Below are 26,867 nucleotides of genomic sequence, written 5' to 3' on the forward strand. Positions count from 1 at the left end.
TCGGCCAAGATGGCTGCCTCCTGCGTGGCTGTGCTAACGCTGTCCCTATTGTTGCCGCCGCTGCTGCTGATCGCGTGGAAGCGCTGGCGGCGGGGGCGCACGGCCCGGCACGCGGTCGTCGTGGTGCTGGGCGACGTGGGCCGCAGCCCCCGAATGCAGTACCACGCGCTGTCATTGGCCAAGTGTGGTTTCTCCGTGACCCTCCTGGGGTTCTGCAGTGAGTGCCGGGGATCTGGGAAGGAGGCAGCTCTCTCAGCTTGATCACCTCAGAGGGGCCGGAGCGAGGATGCTCCTTTTCTCTCTCCTCCCTTGGGCAGCTCTCCGAGATGGACGAGCCCACTATTGTCCTGGACAGCTGTTGCCAGGTTTCTGCTCAGGCTCTGCTGGGTGGGTCTGCATGAACAGTCTAATCGAGCTGTAAACGAGCGCCTGCCATATGCCAGGACAGTGCTAAGCTAAATGAACTCATTGCACAGTTCTCACTTAATCCTCCTCGTTAGTGGAAAGACGGACTGGAACCCAGGTGCGTGTGACCCCAGAGCCAGTATTGGTAACCGCATCTCTGCGGCTACTCTTGTCAGGCTGCGTCTGAGGAGACAGGCAGCTTGTCTCCTCAGCATTCCTCTTTGCAGAGCTCTGCAGACAAATGTTTTTCATTTGCACAGCATGTCCACTTTTCCCCTCAATGTGCAGCGTCACGCGTGTCTGTTCCTCCATCCTCCTCCATGTTGACATCTTTAAAGGGCAGCTCATTCTATATCAGTGCAAAGCAGTAATAAGAGCACTGGTTGCCTTTGGTCTCTGTTTAGAGTCTGCTCTCCGAGGGTGAGGGGCTGGAGTGGGACTTCATAGGAGCCTCACTGTGATGGGATAATTCCACCATCCAGGGAATCTAGATCAGTTTGAGGGGCTACTATGTGCCAAGTATTGTGTTGCCTTAAGGTGAATAAGATTCGGGCCCTTCCTCTGTGGGCAGTCTAGTGGAATCTGGACAAGAATTGGCCTCATTCTCTCTTCTGGCAATTGAGGAACAGTGAATTGTTTGGAAAAGTCCTATTTTCCAAGATACTCTCCGCTATTTTGCCTGAGCTGGCAAAATAGATTTTAAATTCGATTGTCCTGTCTGGTTCATTAAAGGGAACATTCTTTTCAGACTCCAAACCCCACGATGAGCTCTTGCAGAGTGACAGAATTCGGATTGTGCCTTTGACAGAACTTCAGAGACTTGCAGGTAGGGTGCAGCCCACTCCAGATTTCTCTGACTCTGTGTGTGTGTGTGTGTCTGTGTGTGTGGCGCGGGTGGGGTGGTGGTGTCTAAATTGCCAAGAACTCCTGTGGTAGTGACAGCTATTTTCTGACTTGCAGTTGGGCCACACATTCTTCAGTATGGAGTCAAAGTTGTATTTCAGGCGGTGCACTTGCTGTGGAAGTTGATGTGCAGTGAGCCAGCAGCCTACATCTTTCTCCAGGTATATGTCAGCCCTGCTTCTTTCTGTGAGAATCACTGTTAACAGTTCTCCTTACTTTCCAGCCTTTAAAAATGCACAGGTTGGTAAATAAATTGCATGTCTGTGTGTATAAAATTTTAAGAATATGAATAGGAGACTAGAGTATGTGTCCATTGTATTTATGGTACCCATCCAGTTTATTTTTGTATTAGAGGCCCGGTGCATGAAATTCGTGCACTGGGTTGGGGGTGTCCCTCAGCCTGGCCTGTGACCTCTTGCAGTGTGGGAGCCCTTGGGGGATGTCCAACTGATGGCTTAAGGGAGTGGGCCTAAGCCATCAGTCAGACATCCTTAGCACTGCCACGGAGGCAGGAGAGGCTCCCGTCACTGCCGCTGCACTCACCAGCCATGAGCCCAGCTTCTGGCTGAGCGGTGCTCCCCCTGTGGGAATGCACTGACCACCAGGGTGCAGCTCCTGCATTGAGTGCCTGCCCTCTGGTGGTCAGTGAGTGTCATAGGGACCGGTAGTTCTGCCTTTTGGTCGATTTGCATATTAGCCTTATTTTATATAGGATGGTCGATTTGCATATTAGCCTTTTATTATATAGGATGTCATTACAGAAAAGGCTTATATTGTACTTATTACACATCTAAGTGTTTTACATGTATTAACCCTTTGCACTCGCTTGCTTTTTTCTCGATTCCTTTATTCTACTTGGGATTTAATTTTTTAAATACCCCAGATTTTACAAAGCGCGGCAGTAGAATAAGAAACTGGAGTTTCTTTTCATACAAACTTATTTATTTGGATTTTTTTATATTTCAAATTATTGATACATTCAAAGAGTAATTTTAATCTCTATAATTTTTCATGGTGTGATATCTTTTGAAACATTCACCCACATGAAGACCTGGTTTACATTTACATGTTTCGCAAATATAAATCGTCTCTCTTCTTCCTCCTTTGATTTTTCTGTTAGAACAAACAACACAATCTTTGTGTTTTTTGTTAGGGTGAGGTGTGATTATATGGAGCTTTCCATCTAAACGTTGCTCTAAGTTAGTGGATAATAATCTACCCCTGGAAGTTAGTGTACTGGTCTAACCTTTTTCACATGACTGATGTGTCTTAGAAACAAATAGCCTTTGAAGATGCCATTGGTGAAGCTTATGTGGTGGCATCAGTTGAGACGGCATTTACATTTTACTTGTCCTTTCATGCTAATGAAAACAAGAAAAGCTACTGGAAAAATAGACAAAAATCCTCCTTCCCCCCCGCGGTGAAAGTACGTGTCGAGTGTGGCTCGACATACGAGCTGCTACCGATGCTAACCGTGTCGAGTCACACTCGACATACGAGTGCAAAAGGTTAACTCATTTAATCACTGACAACAATTCTAAGAAATAGGTTCTTATATTACATTTTAGAGATGAGGAGACCTAGATCCAGAGAAGTTCAGTAAGTAGCCCATTGTTACACAGCTAGAAAGTGCTGGAGGCAGAATTTTTTGTTTTGTCAATCTTCACCCAAGGGTATTTTTTCTATTAAGTTTTGGAGAGAGTGGAAGGGGGGGAGAGAGAGAGAGAGAAAGAAACAGCGATTGGTTGCCTCCCACATGGGCCCTGACCTGGGGCTGGGGATTGAGCCTGCATCAGAGGTATGTGCCCTTGACTGGAATCGAACCTGTGACCCTTCAGTCTGTGGGTTGATGCTCTATCCACTGAACCAGACCGACTAGGACTAGAGGCAGAATTTGAACTAGGTAGTCAGTCTGGCTCTGGAGTTATGCTCTTAACCTCTTCCCTTCACTTTTTAGCATATAGAAACCTTTGTTATTTAAAAAAAAATTTAAAAATTGATTTTAGAGAGAAAGGAAGGGAGAGGGATAGAAACACCAATGAGAGAGAAACATCAACATCAATCGGCTGCCTCCTACACGCCCCCCTGCTGGGGATTGAGCCCACAACCTAGACATGTGCCTAGACCAGGAATCGAACCGGTGACCTCCTGGTGCACAGGTCAACACTCAACCACTGAGCCATACCGGCTGGGTAGAAGCACCTTCATTTACTTGGCTGATGTACCCTGATTATTTATTTAGTTTTATTTTATGGTAAAAGAGTATCAATGAATATATGTTTTTTGCACGAGTCTGATCTCTTTCTTGGGATAAATTCATAGGAGTGGAAGTGCTTGGTCAAAACTGATGCACTTTAAAATGCTGTGGTGTGCTACTGGATAGTCCTAGAGTAAGGCTGGGCCAATTTATCCCTCACCCAAGGGGATGCCTCTTCCCCCACACAATTTCCACCTAACTAAATGTACTTCCTTGATTCGATGACCTTGGACTTTTCAGGTTGGTCAGTTTGTTTCTTTTATGACTTTTTATACCTTTTTTTAGTGAAGAAGAGGGTCTTCTGGCTATCGATCATGTACGTTGCACTCAGTTTATTGTCAATGATGGTCTGCTTTCCTCCTCTTCATCCAAGTCTCTCTTTTTCCCAGAACCCCCCCGGCTTGCCTGCCATAGCTGTCTGCTGGTTTGTGGCCTGCCTCTGTGGGACCAAGCTCGTCATCGACTGGCACAACTATGGCTACTCCATTATGGGTCTGGTACATGGCCCCAGCCACTTCCTCGTTCTGCTGGCCAAGTGGTGAGGGTCTGGAAGGATGGTGCAGATACCTTCCCTAAACTGTGGTAGGAAGAAGGGCCTGGGTGGAGACTCAGTGAAGCTGCTTCCCTGTATACTCTGTGGGTAAGGGCTAGGCTGGGGAATTGGGCGGATGCTGGTTAAAAGTGATGGAAACAGGCCTAAGCAAAGGACAGCATTTGATGGCTCACAAAACAGAAAAGTCCAGAGAAATGGCTGACTTGAACTCAAAAAGGGTGTTATCAGGACCCCTTTCATCTCTCTTTCCACACTCCCTCTGGAAGGTATTTCTCAGGTTCTGGGAGCTCCCCTTGCTGTCAACCGCACCCTGTCAGGCTCTGCAGAGAGTGAGCCTCTGATTGGCACCTGCCATCCTGTGACCTCCCACTGAGGCCAGGAGCTGTAGCACCCCATTGCCTAAGGCTTGGCGCAAGTGCTCCACTGGGAGAGCTGGGATCCCAGGTGTGCCCAGACCAGATTCCCAAATAAAAACGGGCTGCTGCCGGAAGACAGGGACACAGGCCACAGTTTGCTGTGGCTGATGAGAGGGAAGAAGGGCCTGTGGTAGCAGGTTTGACCAGGGGCAGGAAGAGTTGGTCTGTTCTGAGCCCCAGTATACAACTCCTGCCTCAGTGGGGACTTGCAGCCTCCCCTGATGGGTCAGTCTTTGATGGTGGTAACAGCAGTGGCGGCAGCAGTAATTATTGAGCACTTGCTGCATGCCAGGCTCAGTCCAAGTCCTTTATCCCATTCAGACTACACTGACCCCCTTTTACAGGCTGGGAAATCAAGGCTGAGAACCATTATGTCTCTTGTCTCACAGCTAACAAGTGTGTGGACCAAAATTCAGGTCCAGGCTGTCCAATTACAGAGCTCTCTACATCCTGTGTTAGCAACAAGCCCTGATACACTAACAGCACCTGAGTCTCATTCCCCCTTTCCGGTTCTCTTTCAGTTCTGCCCTATCATCAAGTTGCAAGCTTCCTCTTGGAGCAAATCTGTTGTTAACGCCTCTCTATCATTTGCTAAACTCCTCTGTAACACATGGGGAGCATCCTCAGCCCCACAGCTTTTGTAGGGAAGAGTGCAGGGTAGCTAAAATTTAATAACAGGGACTTTATTGTATTTCTTCTTATGGCAAGAGAGACTGGGTTTTCCCTTCGGCAGCATATATTGTTTCCTTTGAAAGTAATTGTATTTAAGCTGAAAAGCGATATGATGTAAAGAAAGATGTGAAGGAAATAATAGCACAGGTGGAACTCAGTACAAATTCTGGGAAGTTACCTTGCCAGTGACCCGATTTGGGAGACCCCAGCTCTGCAGCCTCTTCTGTATGGGAAGGTTTCCAATCACATGGTGGTTATGGTCGTGGGGCCTGGCCAGGGCTCCGGGCTGAGCATCACTGTGTCTTTTCAGGTATGAGAAGCTTTGCGGACGCCTCTCCCACCTGAACCTGTGTGTGACCAGTGAGATGCGGGAAGACCTGGCAGAGAACTGGGGCATCAAGTAGGGACTTGGGGTGGGGCAAGGGGCCCCAGCTCAGTTGGTCCCAGCTGCAGTGCCTGCTGTGTCATGTTGGCAAGGCATCTGGAAATATCTAGGGGCCTGGGAGATGGTTATTGTCTTGGGAAGCTGAGGGAAGAAGAGTGAGGGAGGAGGAGGTTGGAGTTTCTTTCCCAGCCAGCCAGATGGTCCAGGCAGTTTTCAAATATATATATATATATATATTCATATTCATATACATATGCACACACACACACACTAGAGGCCTGGAGCATGAAAATTCATGCACTGGAGGGGGCTCCCTCAGCCCGGCCTAACTCTTCTCACAGTCCGGGAGCCCTCAGGGGCAGGAGGCAACCCGGCGATCAGGGGAAGGCGACGCCCCCATCATACCTCTACTGCTGCCACTGCCTGCAGCGCAAGCCTTGGCCGGCCCTGGTTACCTGAGCCTTGGGTGGCCCTGGGCGGCTGGGCAGCTGCCATCCAAGGCTTGCCTGTGCCTCAGGCCAGCTCTGGGTGGCTGGGGGGCTGAGAGGACTGGGGGACTCCAGAGGCAGTCCTGTTGCCCTGGCGGGGCTGAGGGTACTGGGCGCTGCCATCTTGTGGCTGTGGGCGCCGCCATCTTTGAGGGCGTGTCAGTCAATTAGCATATCCCCTCCTTATTGGCTGTGGGTGCTGCCATCTTTGAGGGCGGGACAGTCAATTAGCATATTCCCTCCTTATTGGCTGTGGGCACCACCATCTTTGTGATGGCATGAGGGTCAGTTAGCATATTCCCTCTTTATTAGATAGGATATCGGTTGATTGATTTCAGAGAGGAAAAAAGAGGGAGAGATAGAAACATCAGTGATGAGAGAGAATCATTGATTGGCTGCCTCCTGCATGTTCCCCACTGGGGATCAAGCCTGCAACCCAGGCATATGCTGGGAATCGAACTGTGACCTCTGGTTCATAGGTTGATGCTCAATTGCTGAGCCCACCAGCTGGACTGGCCCAGGCAGTTTTGTTAGAACTTCTCTTTCTGATGCCCCAAGTAATTCATAGCTTGTTGACTCCTAGAACCTCCCACTGATCTCTTGACTCCTAGAGCCTCCCACTGATCTCTTTGCAGAGCTGTGACTGTCTACGACAAGCCAGCATCTTTCTTTAAAGAGACACCCTTGGACCTGCAACACCGGCTCTTTATGAAGCTGGGCCGCACCTACTCTGCACTCAGGGCCAGGTAGGTCTCCTGTCTTCCATCTTCTCTTGTGTTCACTGCTGTCCTGGCTTCTCCCCCGTCTCTTTGCTGCAGACTTGGGAATCCACTAAATCCATGGGTTGGCTAACTATGGCTCCAGGCCCACTGCCGGTTCATAAATAAAGTTTTATTGGAATGCAGCACATTCATTCATTTATGCATTGTCCACGGCTGCTTTCACACTACAACAAGGGACCTGTTACAAAAGAGATCAAATAAAAGCTTGAAGTGTTTATTCTCTGGCCATTTAAGGAAATATTCGTCCTGCTCAAGGCTGTGGGCATCTTACCCTCCTGCCTGCAGGTTTCTGACCCCATGGCAGCGTCTGTGGACCTGTGTGATCTGTGGGGTGTCTCCCAGGGCTCAGGAAAGGCCCTTTGAGCAGCAGTTCACACACCAGTTGTTCACTCCTTTCAGTAACCTGGGAGCCAGGTGGGAGGTCACAGCATCTTCATCCTAAGTTGAGGGAATGATAAGAACAGGAAGCTGGTGAAGGCTGGGGCTGAGTTGGTCTTGTCTGCTGTTGTGACCTCAGCACCTAGCAACAAGTAAATATTGATACAGAAAGCAAGGCACATGTCTGTGCCCCGGCCTAGGGTTGTAGGGTTGGCTCGGTGTCTCTGACATGGCCATACCCTGACCTTCGGGAGCTTCTGGGCCTTCTCTGGTAGGAGATGGCCATCCTGGGGCCTGTGGGCCTGCTCTGTGGCATCTTACAGGCTCTGTCTCTGCTCCTTCAGCTCAGATCCCTTGGACCCAGCCACGGAGAGGTCGGCTTTCACGGAGCGGGATGCTAACAGCGGGATGGTGACACGTCTTCGTGGGCGGCCGGCCCTGTTGGTCAGCAGCACGAGCTGGACAGGTCTCAGGATCCCCCGGTGCACTTGGGGTCTTGTACGAGCACCTGTCTGAGCTGGCATTCTCCTTTCTGCCAGGCCTGTACCCCCCCACATATATTTGGGGTGCTCTGAGGCCCTAATGAGAAAGGGGAGGGCATTGAGCTGGGTGGGATGGGCGCCAGGGGAAACATTTAGAAACCAGTGTGATTCTGTCTCTCTCTTCTTGTAGAGGATGAAGACTTCTCCATCTTGCTGGCAGCGTTAGAAAGTAGGTGTGTGGCTGTGATCAGGAGCTGGGCTTGTCAGGGGCTGTTGAGCTGTGAGGTGCTCACTGAGCCTTGCGTGGTGTCCTCTGCAGAGTGTCCCTCCCCCCAGGGCTGCAGGGTGGGCAGCCTGGGCACTTGGGTGGTGGAGCTGGTGGCACTGAGTCCCCATTTGGGTCATGGAGTAACCAGGCCCAGAACTGAAGAGCCATCTCTGGGAGAGTGACCTTGTGTTTGGAATTGTCCCTCCGCATTCCCCTCCCCCACCCGTCCCTCACCTGAGTAGATGATCCTGGTCATCATTATGTATTTTCTTAAACACAGAGTTTGAACACCTGATCCTGAATGGAGAAAGCTTGCCTTCTTTGGTCTGTGTGATAACAGGTACTGCCTGGGACCCTCCATGTTCCTGTATTTGGCTTGGGGCAAGGAGGGGGGAAGGCATCTGCCTTTCTGGTGTGCCTTTCCTACGTCAGGCACGTAATGCTCCTTGTTTCCTTAATCCTCATGGCGGCTCTCTGACGTAGGTTTTTCTACACCTATTTGACAGCAGGGGGAGCAGGCTCAGAGGGGCCTCACAGCAGGGCATGGAGCCTGGATTTGAATCTGAGCTTTTCACTTCTGCAGTGGTTTTCAGGTTTTTTTTTAAATTTTTTATTTTATTAATTTTTTTAAAGAGGCCACTGTCTGACATAAAATTGCTTCCAAAGTAGCCCAGTGGGAAGAGAAGCAGAGCTGTGGTCAGAGGAGGAGGGTCCTGGGCCAGGTGTCCCACCTTGTGCACTTCCCTCCTCCTGGCCCCTGGGCTCCCAGGGTTGCAGGAGCCCACTGCACATGCCATGCCACCTGGGACTCTTGGCGAGGCACAGGGCAGTCCATGTGAGAATCGGTGTCTAATTGGCACTCTGGCGCCAGGCCAGAGTTTATCCTGGCCACGCTCACAGTCTCCTGGGCATAGGTTGCCGTGGCTTAGTGGTCAGGGTGCACACCCCTGGAGGGTTGTTTCTGGAAGGGGCCAGATGGGAATTTGATTGGAGCTGGGGAGTGTCGGCTTCCTGCTCACACCTTGGCAGGGGCTTCTCAGGTCTGGGCCATGAGTGGAGCCAGAGGTGGGCCAGTGCAGTAACTCCGATTTTCTCTGCAAGGCAAAGGGCCTCTGAAGGAGCATTACAGCCACCTCATTGGCCAGAAGCATCTCCAGCACATCCAGGTCTGTACCCCATGGCTGGAGGCTGAGGATTACCCCCTGCTTCTAGGTAAGGACGCCTGGCAGGAGGCCTGAGGGAGGCGGGGAGAGGAGCGGGGCTGAGGTTTAAGAGGGAATACTTTAGGGCTGGGGGACAGACTTTTTCTGAAAATGACAAGATTGTAAATATTTTACTGGCCTCTGTTGCACATTTGTTTTTGCAACCCTTTAAAAATTAAAAGACATTCTCAGCTCAAGGGTCATACACACATCGGCCTCAGGCTGGGTTGGGCCTTGCCTTGGGCCCTGCTCCAGGGGCCACCTGGGACAGAGATGCTGCTTGCCAGGAACCTGTCAGAGGAGCTGCTGACTGAACTCCAGGAAGGGAGGCTGTTTCCTGGTGTGCCAGCTCCTCCCTGCCCGTGGGTTCAGGTGCTGTTTGCCAGGGATTGTAAGAGGGTTATGTCCTCTTAGCCTCCACGCCCTCAATTCAGTCCTGCTCTTCCGTCCAGGCAAGAGGGCTGAGCTGGCTTGGGTTGGGGCCCACTGTTCCCCAAGTGCCGGAGGGCAGTGAAGAGATGAAGGTTCGGCAGTATTGACTTTCCCTTCGAGAATGCCCCCCCCCCCCCTTCTCTTCCCGTCTTCATTACTCTGGGGAGGGCAGAGTTGGCTTGGTACTGATGCGTCTCCAAGGCTCATCTTCCAGCAGCCAATGAGCAGTCCAGGCAGAGAGCCTATGTAGGCAGGCATTTCCAGCCAGTACTTAGTGATGTGAGCTTGTTTATTTGGCTTTATTTTCACAGTGACAGCTGGTTTTCTGTTGAGTCTCATGTGGGTTCAAAATTTTTCTAATTATTATGATAAAAAAATATATAAATATATAACAAAGTTTGCCATTTGAACCATTTTCCCATTTTACGTGTACATACAACTCAGAGGCATGAATTATGTTCACAGTGTTGTGCAATCATCATCACTGTCTGTTTCCAAAACAGCCTCATCACCCCAAGCAGACACTCTGAACCCATTCAGCATAATTGCTGTGGGTTCTTTTAAAATAAATGGTGGTTAAGTAGGAAAAGGGAGTCTGTTTAAATTAAAATGTTAGTGATAGACAGGTAGTGTTCAGATAAGGCTGAGTGGCCAGGATTGGACACTGCTGTGTCCCCACCCTGCACCAGGATGCTTGGCCGGCTCCAGCCAGTTCTATGTGGGGTTGGGAGTGTTTCCAACTTCCCACTCCCCAACAGAGGCGTCGGTCCACAGTCCTTGCAGCATGTGTGGTCCAAGGGAGCATGGTCAGTGCTCTGACGGCCCCTCCCCCTGCAGGGTCAGCAGACCTGGGCGTCTGCCTGCACAAGTCCTCCAGCGGCCTGGACCTGCCCATGAAGGTGGTGGACATGTTTGGATGCTGCCTGCCCGTGTGTGCCGTGAACTTCCGGTGGTAGGAGCGGAAACTGGATCTTCTGGGAGTTAGGTTCTCAGATCAGCAGCTGAGGGAACCAGTGTGGTCAGAGCTGCCCCCGAGAAAGGCTCCACCTCCCGATCTGTGCAGCTCAGCCGGGTGGCCCTGGGGAGTGGGAGTCCTCGGATGGGCTGAGTCCTACTGCAGGAGTTGGCTCCACTTAGAGCTCATGTTGAAGGAGAACTACCTGTCCTCAGTACTCAACTTGGATCTTGTGCTCAAAGGAAAAAGTGGTGGCTGGAATCGCCTGCACAATTTACATGATTTTATTTCTCCTCCCTTTTGTCTGAGCTCATTTACTCTTATTCAAATTAGTCAAATGAGTGTAATTCTGTCTCCGCTCTTCCTGTAAAGATGACAGTGTGAGAAGAGGCTCTAGAAACTGCTCTCCCATGGGCTCAGGAGCCAGCCTCTGGACGGAAATCAGGATGTTAGACCCTTGTGTGAGCTGAGCGCTGCACTCTGGGGTTACCCAGAAAAGTCACCCATAATGTGCTGAGCCTACCTCCAATGGGGTTGCCTTTTACCTTTGTTACTCTGCTGTGTGGTTAAAAAACAAGCAGAACCCACTGAGCGTGTTCTCACTGCAAAGAGCATAGAGCAGAAAAGGCTCAGGTCCCTGTTCATTGGTTTGGATTTTTGATATATTCCTTCCCAGGTCTATTTTCTATTCAGATGTCAAATCTAAGACCAGATTCATTGGAACCAGACTGACTGGTTCCTGACCCCTAGCTTAGCCTGTGGGTGGGGAGTGGTGGCGTGGGGGTCCGGGTGGGCACCGTGGAGTTCTGGTGTCTTCTCCAGGGAGCTCTCAGGCCTCCCTCGATTCTCTCTGCAGCTTACACGAGCTTGTGAAACATGAGGAAAATGGCCTGGTCTTTGATGACGCAGAGGAACTGGCTGCTCAGCTGCAGGTAGCGTGTCTGCCCCCATGCAGGGCTTGCAGGGCTTCAGGCTGGCACTGGGCCATGCCCCTGCACTCCTTGGGCCTGTGCTGGGTCTGGGTGAAAGGCAGCAGGAGGCAGCAGCGGTCCCAGAGGTTGGGCCTCAGTGGGCCCAGGGGAATTAAGGCACACCCCACCTGCTGCTGGGTTTATGGAGCTTATACCACGCAGATGATGCACAGGTGGACTGTGTGTCACTTAGGGAGCGACTGGATATCAGGAGGGAGAGTGAGGAGTGAAGGGAGCTTCCTAGACCAGCCTTGCAAGATGGGCGGGAGTCTTCAAAGGATACTTATTTGTTATTACAAAAAGTCATATATCATCATTTTTGATAGTTGAGACATGGGTGGCAAACTTTCTTGCAAGGCCCAGCTAGAAAAATCTGGTGTGACTGTGTTTCAATAAAGCTTTATTTACAAAGACAAGTGGAAGGTCCAATTCAGCCCACAGACTACAGTTTGCAGACACTTGACTTAGTGAAACTGGGAAGAACACAGACATTGTCTTGTTCCCAGCCATGGGCTGGATGGTGCTGGGCAGAGGCTGAGGGGCGGGTGCTCTTGGAGGAAGGAACAGCATGGCAGAGGCTGGGGGCTACTGCCGGTCCGTGTGTGGATGGCGAGCACTGCAGCTTGGCCGAGCTGTCGAGTAGGAAATGGAACATGGCTGGGGTGAGGGGTCCAGTAAGCCCAGTGAGGGAGGGGCTGGTAGGCCAGGGAGGTCAGGTTCAGAGATGTTTGAGACCAGTTCCCCACGCTGTGTGGAAACTGGGCAGGCTGGTGCAGGGAGGCCACTGGAGGCTCCCAGCCACTGGTGGTGGTAGTGTGGCCACGGAGGGAGGGTTTCTGAATCACTGGCCGGACAGCTGTGTTTGGGGTGCAGCTGTGTTTGAGGTGAGGCAGAGGTCCAGGCTGCTGGGAACGGGGGTGGGGGTGGCGGGAAACGGTGATGAGGGAAGTTTTTGTCATTTTTCTTCTAGATGCTTTTCTCAAAGTTTCCTGATCCTGATGGCAAACTGAACCAGTTCCGGAAGAATCTTCGGGAGTCCGAGCAGCTTCGTTGGGACGAGAGCTGGAAACAGACAGTTCTCCCTTTGCTTGTGGACACATGACCCCTTGGGCCAAAGACTGAACCCCCCTGAGCATGTCCTGGTGTTGGATGTCACAAAGAGGAAGACCCTGAGGTTCATGCAAACCCCTCCCTGCTCTCATAGCCTTCCCACCAGAACCGTGCTCCATGTCCCTCCTCCGGCCTCTTCCAGCTGCTGTCCGTTCCCTGCACAAACTGTGTAGAGCAGCGCCTCCCAGAGGATGGCAGTTGAAAGGATAGCAGCAGGTGCCACGCATAGGATGAAATTATCCCCCCCACCCTTTCCTTTAAACTTTATTCAGAAGGCGAATTTTGGCAGTTTCATGACCACTTTGGTCAATAAAAAAATCGTATGTCATTTCTAAGTTGCCAAACAGTCTCAATTCAGGACAGAGAGGTGAGGGCAGCAAGAAAGTTTTCATTTAATTGGCGCTGGCATAGATGGCTTCCCATCCCTGGAGATACTCAGTTGCACCTCGATGACGGGGGTGATGTGTTTTTCTCACGCTGGCTGCTCCAGTTTTGGGAGGTCCACTCCACACAGAATCTGCTGGAAGTCTCCTCGCTTCCTGTTTTCTTTGAGAATGATTTAAATACCTCCAGACAGCCAGGCTGTGGGCCTGTGCTCAGAGTGTTGTGTGCATTGGGCTGTCACAGTCAACAACATTAACACATCAGAAATGGAGGAGAAATCCCAAACCTAAGGGCCACCAATGAAATTTTCAATAAGATGGAGAAGGTTGTCTACCCAGTGAAGTGCTAGTTCCCAATGTCAGAGACCATTTCATTGATCTTCATTCGTTATGAAGGGTAAAAGGGTTTGGATGATTGGGACAGTTAAGGGGAGAGGATTTGTAATAAGGAAATCTTTACAGAGCCCTGGAGTATGAGCCCCACATCTTCCTAAAGTCGGGGGAAGAGGTGTCTCCCTCGCACCTCAAACTTCGGGAGGGAGCTTCCACGGCTCTACATGTGAGGCTAACCATGTAGCAGGGGATGTGGTAGTTGCCACATCTCAACAGCCAGAGACAGGCTTCCCAGACAAGCTGAGGAAGGGCCAGCCTTCGGCTTGGAATGAACTTATTCTAATGACTGGGAATCTGTGGCCCAGGAAACTACTTCAGCCTTGAGTCACTTTTTTCTCCTTTTTTTCTTTCCTCTAGTTTATTACTTTTCTGTTAATAGCCTGTGGTCTATTCCACATCTCTTTGTCCCTGTTTTTGTCTCCTGGTGTCTGCCTCTCAGCATCTGCTGTTATGTCCCTAATATTTTGATTCCCGCTTTGACATGGGCACTGCGGCCCCCACACTGTGAGCAGAGATGTGCCATGTGCACCGTAGGATGTGTGTCCAGAATGGAGGAAAACGTACTCGATATATGTGTTTTTACCTGCACAAGTGGAATGCTTATCTCTGAGCCAAAGTTTTCATTTCTGATTTATGGGGATTTGCTTACAACCAGAACTGCTGACAGAAAGGGGCACCCCACACTTGAACAGTTATATTTCATTAGAACATAGTTGGTGGTTCCTGATTCAGAATTTAACACTCTTCAAACATTTAAGTCCAATGAAAGTTTTATCGGCTTTCCCACATAAAAATTCTTTCCCAAGTGATTTAATTTTCCCAAACATTTGTAAACCTACAGCATGAGTTTCAGAATTTCCATCTCTGAGTGCTCTTCATAGGGAAATAGCTTCTGGTTGTGACGAGGCGCCGCTTCCCATGAGATCCCAGCCTTGCCTGGAAACAGAGCATATGTGTCTCAGGATGGTGGGGTTTGCGGACAGGATGTCGCCTGTCAGTGCAGGGCTGCAGGACAGGCCTGGGGGTGGGGAGGGGGGGAATGTACAGACAGATTTTCAAGCCCCATCCAGACATCTAGAGTCAGCCTCGGGGCAGGACCAGGAATCGTGTTTTGAAACACTTCATGACAGCCAGATTTGCTGTCTCTGTACATCGGCCATACCCATCCCCAGAAGGTCATGGCCTGTCTGGGCTCCCTGTAGCTCTGCACCTGTCCTACACCTCATCACTAGGTGCAGCCAAGATCTGAACCCGCTCTGCCTGACTGGTCATCGCGTGCCTCGTCACAAAGGCTGGACACGCATCTGAAGGGGCAGCCGTCCTCTTCAGGAGCACAGATGTCTGAAGAGCCATTGGTGAGGTTCATTTTGTCAGCTTTATTGTGAATGAAAAATGAATATTTAAAAAGAAAATGACATAAAAGTGTAGAAGCACCTATGATCCTGCTGTCCAAGTATAACAACTGTTAACTAGTGTCTATTTTTCCAGATTTCCCATGTGAATAGTAATATAAAGGTGATTATTTTTAAAAATAAAAATTGGCTTATACTATTTATGCTGTTTGGCACTTTGCTTTCTTCACTTAAAATATATTGTAGATTTTGATGGTTACCAGATGGGAGGGGGGTGGGGGAAAAAGGTGAAGGGATTGAGAACTACACATTGGTAGATATGGGGATGTAAAATACAGCAAAGAGGATATAGTCAATTATACTGTAATAACTGGTATCAGATGGGTACTAGATTTATTGGAGTCATCACTTTTTAAGTTATATAAACATCTAATCACGGGGTTGTACACCTAAAACTAATATGTCAACTGTAAATTTAAAAAAATATTAAAAAATATATACTGTAGATACTTTGTCCCATCTCCAAAAGGACTTCATTCTTTTCGAGGCTCACAGTACTCTGCCAATGGGACATGGGCACATGTGGGTGGGTGTTCGGGTGGTCTTTGTCTGTGTCTGTCAGCAGAGGCTGCTGCAGGTGGGGCTTTGCTGGGGGCGGGTTTTGGGGCAAATGGGTCCTGCACTGTTGCCAGGTTCAGAGTTAGAAGGCCTGGTTGGGCCTGGTAGGTGGTGGGAATTGTAGGGCAGTGGGTGTGGGGTGGGAGATTAGGGGTGGAGAGCAGGAGCTGGCTGCCTGGCTCCAGTCCTTGCAGCTTAGGCCGTTACTTAGCCTCCCTACACCCATGTTTCCATGGGCGACAGAGGATGACACCCCTCCAGCTGCTAGAGGGGCTGGCACATTTCAGCTCTGGGGACAGTGCCTGGTCCGCAGCAATGCCAATTCAGGGCTGTAAATGGCAGACTCCTCTCCCTTCTGAAAGTCACCCCTTGTTCCTCCATTTACTGCGCGTTTAATCCAGTAATAGCAGCTCCCGTTTTCCTGGGCGTTCCTGAGTCAGGCCCTGCTCCACCTCAGGTGGATGTTTCCATTGTACAGATGCCCCGAGGGCAGTGCCAGCCCAGCTCCACCAGGGAGGGTGTTGGAATCAACTCTAGAGCCTGTGCCTGATGGCAATGTGGCCTGAACTTTGTTTACCCTGACACCACTGGCATCTGCCATCCTGTCCACTTTACAGCCAATGAAACCTGCCCCAAACACATGGCAGGGCTGCTGGTCCCAGCCCTCCAGAATCACGGTGTGCGCTGTCTCTGTCCCCCGGAGCCCGCTCTCCCCCCTGCCTCCTCTGCTGACCTCAGGGCGGGAGTTGTTGCCCCAGCCCAGCTCCTGGTTTGTTGCTGGGACCCCATTCTCTCACTTCCCTGGTTTCTGCCTCACTGGAGTCCTGTGTGGGGCCAGCACAGTGGCCCCTGCAGGTTGGACAGCCTCTCAGCCTGTCCTGGGCTCACCTAGCTCAGTGGTGAACAGCCAGCATGTCTCTGGGTTGCGGACGGTGAAGGCAATGTAGGCGTCAGGAGCCTGCCGGTCCTTCTGGCAAGCAGAGAGTGTCTGCAGGACTCTGACCAGTGAGAGGACAGTTTCTGGGCAGTACAGCACATCTGCAACGAAAAACCCCGGGTCACCAACAGGGACTCCCTCTAGGATTCTGGACCCCAGAATGGAGAGCGCTGGGTTGTGCCAACCCTGGCAGCAGGCCAAGGGCCAGGGAAGCAGCAGTTCTATTAGATGGGAAGAAAGTTATGTATGTAAAAAAAAAAAAAAAAAAAAAAAAAAAAAATTCCTTAGGAGAATGAAAGCTGCTGAAAGACAAGGCAACTGAAAAATATCAAGGACTCACTGCTGTTCCTTTAAAAAAAAAAATCAGTTCTTTAATAAAGCAAACCTGAGTCTGCTTCAGACTTCTTGCCTCTTTGCTCTCTGCAGTGTGGGGACCAGCTTGCTCTTGCCTCACAGCCAGGCTTACAGGGATGGTGCCACCTTGGGGTGTGCTGCTTGGGCTCTGGCTCCGGCCACTGTGTGCCTATGGGTCTCAGGGCTGTGGCCCAGGACCAGAGGTATAGACAGCTCTGTCAGCCAGGGGTTGAGGTGAGCTTGGCAGAGGATAAGGGGTCTGTTGGTGGCCAAGCCGAATGTCCCTTCTCTCAAGGAACCTGTTCTTGCACTAGACGTGGGTGGTCCCCTCCGTGGGGACTCGTCTACGAAAGACACGGTGTGCATCTTGGACAGAAACATGCAGGAGCTCTCCTCAGGGCCACACAGACATGTGGCGATGGTACAGAGCACAGGGAAGCCAGCGCTGACAGAGGTGGGGCACTCAGAGCGCCTTCCCTGACTCGGACTCCACTACGGTTGGACCCTGAGCCCATGGGTGCCCGTGACACACAGAGGACTCAGACAGTCCTGGGAATATTGTGCTGTTCCTGTGGCCCTGACAGGACAAAGCTGCCACAGCCATTTCCCACCCCCTCCCCTGAAGATGGGGCTGCTCTCACTATCTGATTTAGGTTCTGGATGGCAACTGAGTGGCCTCCCTCAGGCTCTGGAGAGGGACACAAAGGCCAGGCTAATAGGTCAGACCACTGTGGTGCCCTGGGGCCTGCTCTGCTCATCCCAGGCCTTGTGGGCAAAAGCCAGGTTCATTTATCTGATGGAACCACTACAATGGGAGTGCAAAAATAGCCACTTGATCAAACAGGCGCATGTGGCTTTAGGGCACCCAAGAGGCACACCCTGTGCTTTGATGTAGCTTTGGAAGCTCACAGTGACCCTTCCAGATGTCTCATCTGTACCTCCCTGACCCTGCCGAGTCCATGGTCCTCTTCCCTGAACTGGGAGTGGGTGGAGCCACAAATGGAAGCCAGAGGGGGCTGAATGGCACCTGCTGCGATGATGACGTCTGGCTGGAAGGCAGCGAGTTGAGGGGCCGTCACGATGTCCCAGTCCAGCTGTGCCACCGTCACCCTGGGGCTCTCTGCGTTGTGGGTGTTGTGTCCTGGGTGCTGCGCAGGGGCAGTGGCATCTGACTCTAACAGGAGGCCATTGAGAAGGATGTTCCCTCGGAGCTGCTCGAGGACAAGGCTGTGACAGTCGCTGAAGACATATGCTCTAGGATGGCACATCTTGCAAATGGCCAGGCCTGTGAGACCGGCTCCACTGCCGAGCTCTAAGACAGTCCTGAGTGGGAGAAGGGGACACGTGTTTGAAATCGTGCTGGGGAAAACTCGCCTTGGTACCCTGCCCTGTGCCCCGAGGTCACCTGTGAGTGAAAGCCGCTGGGTTCTCTATGGCCCATTCTGCAAGGTAGAGTGCGGCATTCCACGTGACCAGGCCGGTGGTGCCATGGGAAATGATGGCTGAGCTCTCAGAGAGTGTGACTGAGTCCCTGGAAGGCTGGATGGAGACAGGTAGAGAGATAATCCAGCCACCAGAAGACAAGAAGCTGGCGTTAAAGAGAAAAAAATCACAGCAGGTGATGGCTAAATAAACTGGTATGCCCATGCCATGGAATACCACACAGCAATAAAAAAGAATTGCTGACACAAGCACCAACCTGGATGGATTGCAAGGGCGTTATGCTGAATGAAAAAGGCCAATCTCAGAAGGTCACATACTGTGTGATTCCATTTAACTAACATTCTCAAGATCAGTGGTGGGGCTGCCTGGGGTAGGAATGGGGACTAGGCATGGGTGTGACTATGAAGGGGTGGCCTGAGGGAGGTCTTTGTCGTGACAGAATAGTTCCATGTCTTGACTGTGGTGGTGCCTGTGCAGGTCCCCACATGTGGTGGATGACACAGAATTAACACACACACTGTGCCATTTCAGTGTCCTGGCTGTGATGCTGTGAGTGTCAGGTGTTTCCGCTGGGGGACACTGGGGAAAGGGCACGTGGACCTCCCTGAACGATTTTTGCAGCTTTCTGTGAATCTATAGTTATCTATAATAATAAAAGCGTAATATGCTAATTAGACCGGACATCCTTGTGGACGCTCTAACCAATTGAGCTACCCAGTTAAGGCGATGCTTTGTTGAATTATACACTTGAAACCTGTACAGTTTTGTGAACCAATGTCACCCCAAAAAATTTAATTACAAAAAAAGAAACCCTGCAGTTCTGATTTTGAATTGGAAATGTCAATATAGATTCATGAGGTATTCTATGTTAAAAAGTATGGATATACATATCACCACTCATATCCCAGTTCTGTTCATTGGAAAGGCCTACACTGGTAGCAATGAGCACCCTAATGCCCAGATTGTAGTCTCTAAATATCATTTCCCACTAAAAGAAACCAGAGCTTGTTGAAGACATGGCTGATTCCTGGTCTGGGATAGGAAATATGCAAGATGAGTCTGGAAAAGCTTGACAAAAAATACAGCAAGAGCCCTGGCCTGTGTGGCTTGGTTGGAGTGTCACATCATGCACTGAAAGGTTGCTGGTTTGATTCTCAGTCAGGATACATACCCAGGTTGTGGGTGTGATCCCCAGTCGGGGTGCATACAGGAAGCAACCAATTGATGTCTCTCTCACATCAATGTTTCTCTCTCTCTCCCTCTCCTTCTAAAATCAATAAAAACATATTTTAAAAAAATTAAGCAAGAAAACAATTAATGTAATGTCAAAAGGGCTCAGAAGCCTATTTGAAGTGCCACAAAATAGCATATTTTGAGCTTCAATAGGACATGATTTGCTCAGATTGAACCCCTTCTGGGGATGATAGGAAACAAATTCACTGTCTTGAAAAGGAAAGACGAACCCTGTATCCTGCCTTTTCTCTACAAGCTGGACCTGTGAGTAACCAAATAGTGGATGAAGGGAGGCAACTCCTTATAAAATTTCTCCAGTTAATGAATGAAAACAAAATGATAGAATCAGGAAACTGCCCTTGTGCATCCTCCAGAGAATGAGTTAGTCTGAGCGTTGGGCATTCATAACTACTGTCATTAAGAGGAGAAAAAACAGATATGATGTGCCTCCTAGAAACCCATATTGTGTTCTTGTCAAAGCAACGAAACAGACATGAACCTGAGTGGGCCTCTGAATCCAGACCGATTTTTGGGAAACAGAGGATGGAGGACCAAGTTGAATAGCACCACGTGTGCGCCACCAAAAGCCAGCCTGCGGAAGGCTATCAAGGCCAAACCACAAAGGCTGTTCAGAGGCACCGCTAGGAGAAGAAAGAGCTGGAATGGAGATGGTACCTGTGCATGAAGGGAGACTTCAAGCCACACCTAGTTAATGGGCAAGACAAAATGCTAGTGTCCATAGGTGGACAGGGCAATGATAAAACCTCAGAGTGGTTAGTCTGAAAGGGAGATGGTGGTTACTTTTGCAGGGACTGAGGGCTAGAAGAGAGATAGGTCAGACGGGGGCCTTGTGGGCTGGCTGCCAAAATTCTGTCTTTTGACTGGAGTGGCAGTTTAACAGGGTGGCTGCCTTGCAATGATTCAATAAGCTGTATATTTATTTTGTGTGGTTTTCTGTATCTATGCTTTATTTTATGGTAAAAGGTTAAAAACAGACAAAAACATCCAAGATCCCTTTGACTGTTGTGTGCAGAATGGATTTTTGTGGAGCAAGAAGCTGGGAGACCAGTCAGAAGGCTGCGATAGTGGTCCAGGCTGGTGAGGATAGTGGTGGGGGAGAGTGGGAAGTGACTGCTGTCCTATAACATCCACTCAACAAGCATTTATTGGGGGCTGAGTGCCATGTCCCTGCTATGTAAACACTATGCATAACCTAATTTAACTCCAGCCACCCCATAAGATAGGTACTATTATTTGTCAAAGTGCTTGGTTTACAGATGAAGAAACAAGCTCAGGGGCGGATAACTGGCTCCACCTAAGACCACAGAGCTGATGAGTCAGGATCTGAACCCATGGGATGCTGTGGGAGCCTGAGTTGTAACTCTGTATGCAGAGGCGGGTGTCTGGCCTGTGTGGGGAGGAAGGCGCACGGCTCCTACCAACAGATAGCTCCTGTGGCACTGAGTGGGCTCCTCGGCTGTCAGGATCTCTGCCAACGCCTCGTACAGCTCGTCCAAAGGCTCTTCATGAGCAGCTTCGTGCTGGGGGTGGTGGAGCGAGAGCTTCAGCAAGAGCATTAAATATGGACCCTCATGAATCAAACAAAGGTCCTATTTGCTTTTACTCTGACTTCTAAAAACGGCTGGTGGATTTTCACCAAATATGGAGGGGCAGATTGGGATGGATTGACATAACATGGGCTACCTGGCATATAAAAAAATTCACTCAGTGGGGGTACCTGGGTATCTCAAATAGGTATAGAGAGGGTGAGGGTGAGAATAAGGTATAAACACGGAATGGCATGAGAGCTGCTGTGTGACAGGGACAGAGAGCTCTGCCCTTCGACCATGATGTCCTGGATGGAGAACACAAATGGTGCGTTTAGGTAGGCCCAGGCAAAAGCCACAGGATGGGCACTCCACACTTCAGGGTGTGGCTTCATCAGTGGGCAACCTGTCCTGCGCCCCAGGGGGGTGGGGTGGGGTGGGATGGCATCCGGTGGCCTTGCTCCCCCTAGTGGTAGGGAAGAGACCTGCTGGTGACTGCTAGATGTGCCATGCTGGTGAGAATGAGGGATGGAGGCAACGGAGAAGCTGGGATCGCTCCATGTGCTAAGCGTGGGTGAGGCACAGCCCTTGTATTCAGAGGCCAAACAGGTCAGGCCTGCTACTGATCACTGAGGGTTTGTCTTACTGAACTCCAGTCTAACATGAAACTCGGCAAATTTGGGTTCAACATTAAATTCCATCCTGTATCAGTCAGGAAAAGAGCTATTCCAGGTTAGTTCATTGGGGGGAAAGTATTAAGGGGAACTAGTTATAAAGGCATTGCAAGACCTAAAACCTCCAACAAGGACAGTGCAGCAATCCAGAGATTGGCAACAGCAGGAAACTGTCAAAACCTCTCAGGTGGCAGAACAGAAGGTGGGGATATGATGCTCAGGGCTGCCCGGTAGAAATGACAACTCGCACAGGGACCACAGAGGAGATGCAGCTGCTGCTGGAGATCCCTCGAGGCAAGAGGGAGAAAGGGTTTGCAGAGGAGGCAAAGGGCATGGGACGGATCTGAGCTCCAACAGGCAAAGCTGGGCAGAGGGCCCACTTCTGGAGAGCTAGCCAAGTGCCAGACACTGTCTGGCTACTGGGCAGACAGTGCCCACCACTGACCTTTCTGATGAGCTCTGAGAGAAAGCACCGGACATACTTCACAGATGGCGGATGCTTCACACACAGAGGATGTTTCACAGTCTGTGACAAAGGACACATGTGAGTTGGAGAAGAAACCCGGCCTTAAGTCTCCCATGGGCTCTAAGTGACTACACAGCAAACCCCAGTTACCCGATCCCTCAGCAAACACATACAGACACAAAGGTTCTGGCTCTAGGTGGTTCTCATGCATCTGAAAGAGTAAGTCTTCAGGATAAGCCCTTTCCCAACAATTCTCTGCTGCAGCAGCACAGACTGTGGCAGTGTTTCTAATGCCCATTCTGGGCAGGAGCGAACACCCTACTATCGACTGAATGTCTGCATCTCCCCAAATTCATATGTGAAATCTAACATCCAATGTAATGGTTTTATGAGGTGGGGCCGTTGGGAGGTGATTAGGTCATGAAGGTGGAGCCCCCAAGAATGGGATTATTGCACTTATATGAGAGACGCCCATAGTGGTCCCTTGTGCCTTCCACCATATGAGGCTACAATGAGAAGATGGCCCTCTATGAACGAGACAGCAGACCCTCACCAGACACTGAAGTTGGCACCTTGATCTTGGACTTCACAGCCTCCAAAACTGTGCGAAATAAATTACTGTTGTTTATAAGCCACGCAGTCTATGGTATTGTGTTATAGCAGCTGGACTGGTCTAAGACACACCCCTTCCCGGGGCAGCCAGCATGAAAGAGAGTTTGTAGTAAGGACAAGTGTGGATTGGCTGGCTCCATGGAAGAGGCAAGAGCCCAAATGGTGGACAAAGAAGATTTGGCACCTGTCCTCCTGGAACTCATATCCCAGCCAAGGAGATGAGCAGGAGCCAGACTGTGATGAGTGCTCTGATGGCCAGGGCAGAGGAAGATGGGGGCTCCACCTGGGACGTGGAGGAGGGGAAAGGGGGCTCTCAGGGGTGACAGTTCAGTGGAAACCTAGAGAATCAAAAAGCAGGGGAAGAAGATCCAGGCAGAGAGAAAAGCTTAAGCAGGCTCCAAGGTAGACACAGCCTGGCATTTTGGGAAGGAGGGCAGGGTGACAGGAGCAATGAGAGTAGGGGCCAGTTTCAGCGGGCCTGTTGGCTGGGGGGACATTATTTTACCCAAGGGCAATAAAATACCCACACACTGCTCAGGGGCTTTCTAGTTGGCTGGTGCTATGTGGGGTGAGAATCAGAGTAGCCTACAAGACAATGAACAATGACCCTGGACATCTCTGAGCTCACAGTCATGAATACTAGATTGTCCTGAAGTCCTCTCTAGCTACAGCTCCACCTTCTCTACTTGGTGGTCAGAAAGATACTCCTGGTTCACCCTCCACACAGGAATTCTTTTTTTAATCCTCAACTGAGGATGAGAGAGAGAGAGAAGCATTGATCAATTGGTTGCCTTCGGTATGTCCCCTGACCAAGAATCGAAGCTGCAACCTTTTGGTATAGGGCAGTGGTCAGCAAACTCATTAGTCAACAGAGCCAAATATCAACAGTACGATTGAAATTTCTTTTGAGAGCCAAATTTTTTAAACTTAAACTTCTTCTAACGCCACTTCTTCAAAATAGACTCGCCCAGGCCATGGTATTTTGTGGAAGAGCCATACTCAGGGGGCCAAAGAGCCGCATGTGGCTCGCGAGCCGCAGTTTGCCGACTACGGGTATAGGGGACTATTCTACAACCAACTGAGCCCCATTGGCCAGGGTCACGCAGGAATTCTTAATCTGGGTTCCTTGGAGGGCTTAGTGGTGGGAGGAGGATCTGTGACTCCTCTGAATTTGTATTCCAAATGTATTCTGATGCATTTTTTTTCTGGGGGGAGAGCCCATAGCTTTGGGTTTTGAGGAGGGTTCATGACCCTTCAGAGGGTTGAGAGCCAGGAGGCAATGTAACCTGTACTTGATCCACATGGCCAGGGGCAGGTCAGGCACAGTGGTAGTTCCACATATACCCTCACCCACACGCATCTTAGAATCCAAAACTCAACTCCAAAAAGCAGGGGCCCACCTACATCTTAGAAGAGAGACACAAGTGGGCAAGATTTGCATCTTTATTTTTCCCTTAAATGTAAAGAAGAAATTCTCTGAACAGCTAGCAAATGCTAGATGTTCCCACAGCTGTCACTTGTTTTCTCTGTGGACAGTTTAAAAAACATCTGCCAGACTCCCTCCTCTCAAGTAGATTTTTGTATAGTCTGATATCTTCATCTAAGAAAGCAAAAGAGCCAGAGCTCTCTGAGGTGCTCCCACCCAAATGCAGGGTGAAAGGAGACAAGCACAGGCACTGCACTTCTGTCATGTCCTCCTGGGCACGTCAGGAGGCTGGTGACTGCATCCCAGTGACTCTGTGATTCTTACCTTCTGCAAAATATCCAGCAGCAGCTCAGAACCGGAGTCCCTTAATTTCTCTTCTAGGCTCTATTTGGAGACAGAGTGGGGGAGAGAGAGAAATCAAGACATTTTCACAGGAACATTAAACATGCAATAGGACATGTTGGCAAAGTGCTAAGTGATCTCTCCCCAGGGACCTTGGCGAACTGGAATTAGAAGCCACAGGCAGCTGAAAGCCTGACCTTGACAAGTCCCAGGTTACACCTGGATGAGTCGGAGAAAGAATATCAGGAGACAGTCTCTTGGTTTGCATTAGCCCTGGCTGCTAAGCCTCGCCTGGGTCACAGACTGGCTTGGTGTCACAGACTGGCTCGTCAGCCAGGAATTACAGTTAGCCAGGACATCAGCGCCTGATGGGCTTGCCTTGGACTTGACATCCGAGTTAAGGTGCAGCTGCCAGGCCCAGCTTATACACTGTCCTCTCCTGCAGGGGACTCCTGGTAGTGAGCTCAGGCTCCAGAATCAGGCAGACTGCTTGACTGGTGTGTGACCCTGGGCAGATCCCTTTGTTTCTCCAGAACAACTTATCACATGCTGTAAGACCTGGCCCTGGCCTCTCTCATCTCACTTGCCATCATCCATCTCACCTCTGCTCATGCCACTCCAGCCACACTGGCCTCCTTACAGCAGCTTGCTCTCATTGGCAGAACCTCTGCACTCCCTGCTCCCCAAGACCTCCCATAGCCCACTGCTTCACTGTCCAGGTCGTGGCTCAAATTTCCCCTCTTGGAGGCCTTCCCAGATTCCCCTACTTTGATGAAACATTTCCTTGTTTTATTGACTTTATAGCCACTGTTATCCCATGGCGTTTTCTTATTTATTCATTTACGTGTTTTTTCTCTGGCTCTCCCATCTGAACAAGCCTCATCTGTGTGCTGCTGATCTTAGTGCCTGGCTCATGAAGGCATCCAGTAAACATTTGGATGGAATAAAAATACTAGCTAACACTTACATCCATTTACCATGAGCCAGGCACTGCCTCAGATACTTCATTGTCATGCACTCCTGATAACAGCCCTTTGAGGTAAGCATCCTGTGCTACTAATAAGAAAACTATAGCCCAGAAGTGTGCAGTCACTTGCCCAAGGTCACACAGCTTGTATGGGATTGGGCCAGGATTCCAAGCAGGAGGCTGTCTCTCAGGTCTGAGCTCTCCATTGCTGCACTCTACCTCTCTTCTAGTCAACCTGTGTGGTAAAACACAATAATAGTAATAGCACCCACCACATGGGTGTTGTGGGCCAGCCTAGGTCTGCATTTAGCATGGTCCTGGTACAGAGTATGCACTTATTTTATGTGAACAATTTTAGCTGATATGGAATTGGGTCCCATAGATGCTGTTAGAAAGGTTTAAATTTTGGGTTAAAAATGTACATATTCCTTTGTGACTGGAAATGAGCTCTCAGAATGCTAAATGGTTTATGTCAATAAAATACAAATGACTAACGAGGGGAAGACCCGGGAAGAATACATATCCAAACTGAGTCATCCCAGTGAGCTCACCGCACATGAATTATAAAGGAGGCAATGTCATTAGCAATCTCCTTGGCAGAAGGAAGCTGCTGCCATGCCATTGGCCTGTGCAGTGGCAGGTCCCAGGGCAGGGGAGCTGAGACTTCTATCATCTATTTTCTGGCCAGCTTTGTTCCTCCCTGTCTCTTCCTTCCGAGGCTTAAGAGCCTCAAAGTTGCCTCTGAGACGATTTTGTCCAAAGCTGATGCCAAAGATGAAAACACCCAGGGACATGTGTCTGTAATTGGGTGCGGGGGCTGTCTGTGATCTGGTCACTACGCTCATTGCAACCTGATCTCTAGCTGTGCTGAGGCCGTAGACCGTTAAAATGGGCAACAACAGCTGTTTCTCATGACCGGGATAACTGGCTAAAAAAAAAAAAAAGTCATGAAATTACTGGGAGCTGTCCATGACCCTAAAAACCTGAGTGAAAAAGGTAGTTGGGAGGAAACCCTGCATTCCTTCAATTCGTGGGACCCAAGTCAGCAACGGGAGCGGAGGGCGGGAAGGGCCCAGAGGAGAGGGAGCTGGTGGCCGGGTGAAGGGTGGGCTTCCCAGGGGCGCGCAGGTGCACCTCCTGCTCTCCGCCACCAGCCCGCTCGGCCCCCAGCGCAGCCCCAGGTCCAGCACCAGAGGTAAGGCCCGGACACCCGAGAAAGCCGAGGCCGTCCAGTGACCGGGAGGGCGGGAGCGGGAGCCCGTAGCGCCCCCCTCACCAGTCCTTCGCCACCCACCGCTGGCACTCAGCGCGCCCCGCCGCCCACCTGCCAGGGGAAGGAGCGAAGCGCGCGCGCCGCCAGGAAGCGGCGCTCGAAACTCTGCAGCAGGCGCGAGGCTTCCACGCGCTCCTCCGACGCCATGACGGGGCGGAGCCGCCGCGTTGCTCGGGAGACGGGGCGGA

The 26,867-nt window shown here is 50.4% G+C and overlaps 2 protein-coding genes across 2 annotated transcripts; one reads left to right on the forward strand and one right to left on the reverse strand.

Annotated features, from left to right (window-relative positions):
• On the forward strand, positions 1-14,986 carry ALG1 (ALG1 chitobiosyldiphosphodolichol beta-mannosyltransferase). The gene is given in 14 exon segments (XM_079800183.1): positions 1-217; positions 1,154-1,231; positions 1,366-1,469; positions 3,955-4,103; positions 5,517-5,606; positions 6,715-6,825; positions 7,584-7,705; positions 7,912-7,950; positions 8,270-8,329; positions 9,091-9,201; positions 10,461-10,575; positions 11,435-11,510; positions 12,520-12,645; positions 12,648-14,986. Coding segments are annotated over 14 exon segments (1,413 nt in total). The 5' UTR covers positions 1-9; the 3' UTR covers positions 12,672-14,986.
• Positions 14,244-26,867, reverse strand: EEF2KMT (eukaryotic elongation factor 2 lysine methyltransferase). The gene is made up of 8 exons (XM_079800195.1): positions 26,731-26,867; positions 24,422-24,481; positions 22,039-22,119; positions 20,812-20,913; positions 18,102-18,235; positions 17,724-18,019; positions 16,294-16,443; positions 14,244-14,371 (listed from the first exon to the last, which is right to left on the reverse strand). Exons 1-8 carry the CDS (start codon positions 26,824-26,826, stop codon positions 14,271-14,273), a joined length of 1,020 nt encoding a protein of 339 aa, XP_079656321.1. The 5' UTR covers positions 26,827-26,867; the 3' UTR covers positions 14,244-14,270.

This window comes from Cnephaeus nilssonii (genome assembly GCF_951640355.1).
Source record: "Cnephaeus nilssonii genome assembly, chromosome: 2".
Taxonomy (NCBI): domain Eukaryota; kingdom Metazoa; phylum Chordata; class Mammalia; order Chiroptera; family Vespertilionidae; genus Cnephaeus; species Cnephaeus nilssonii.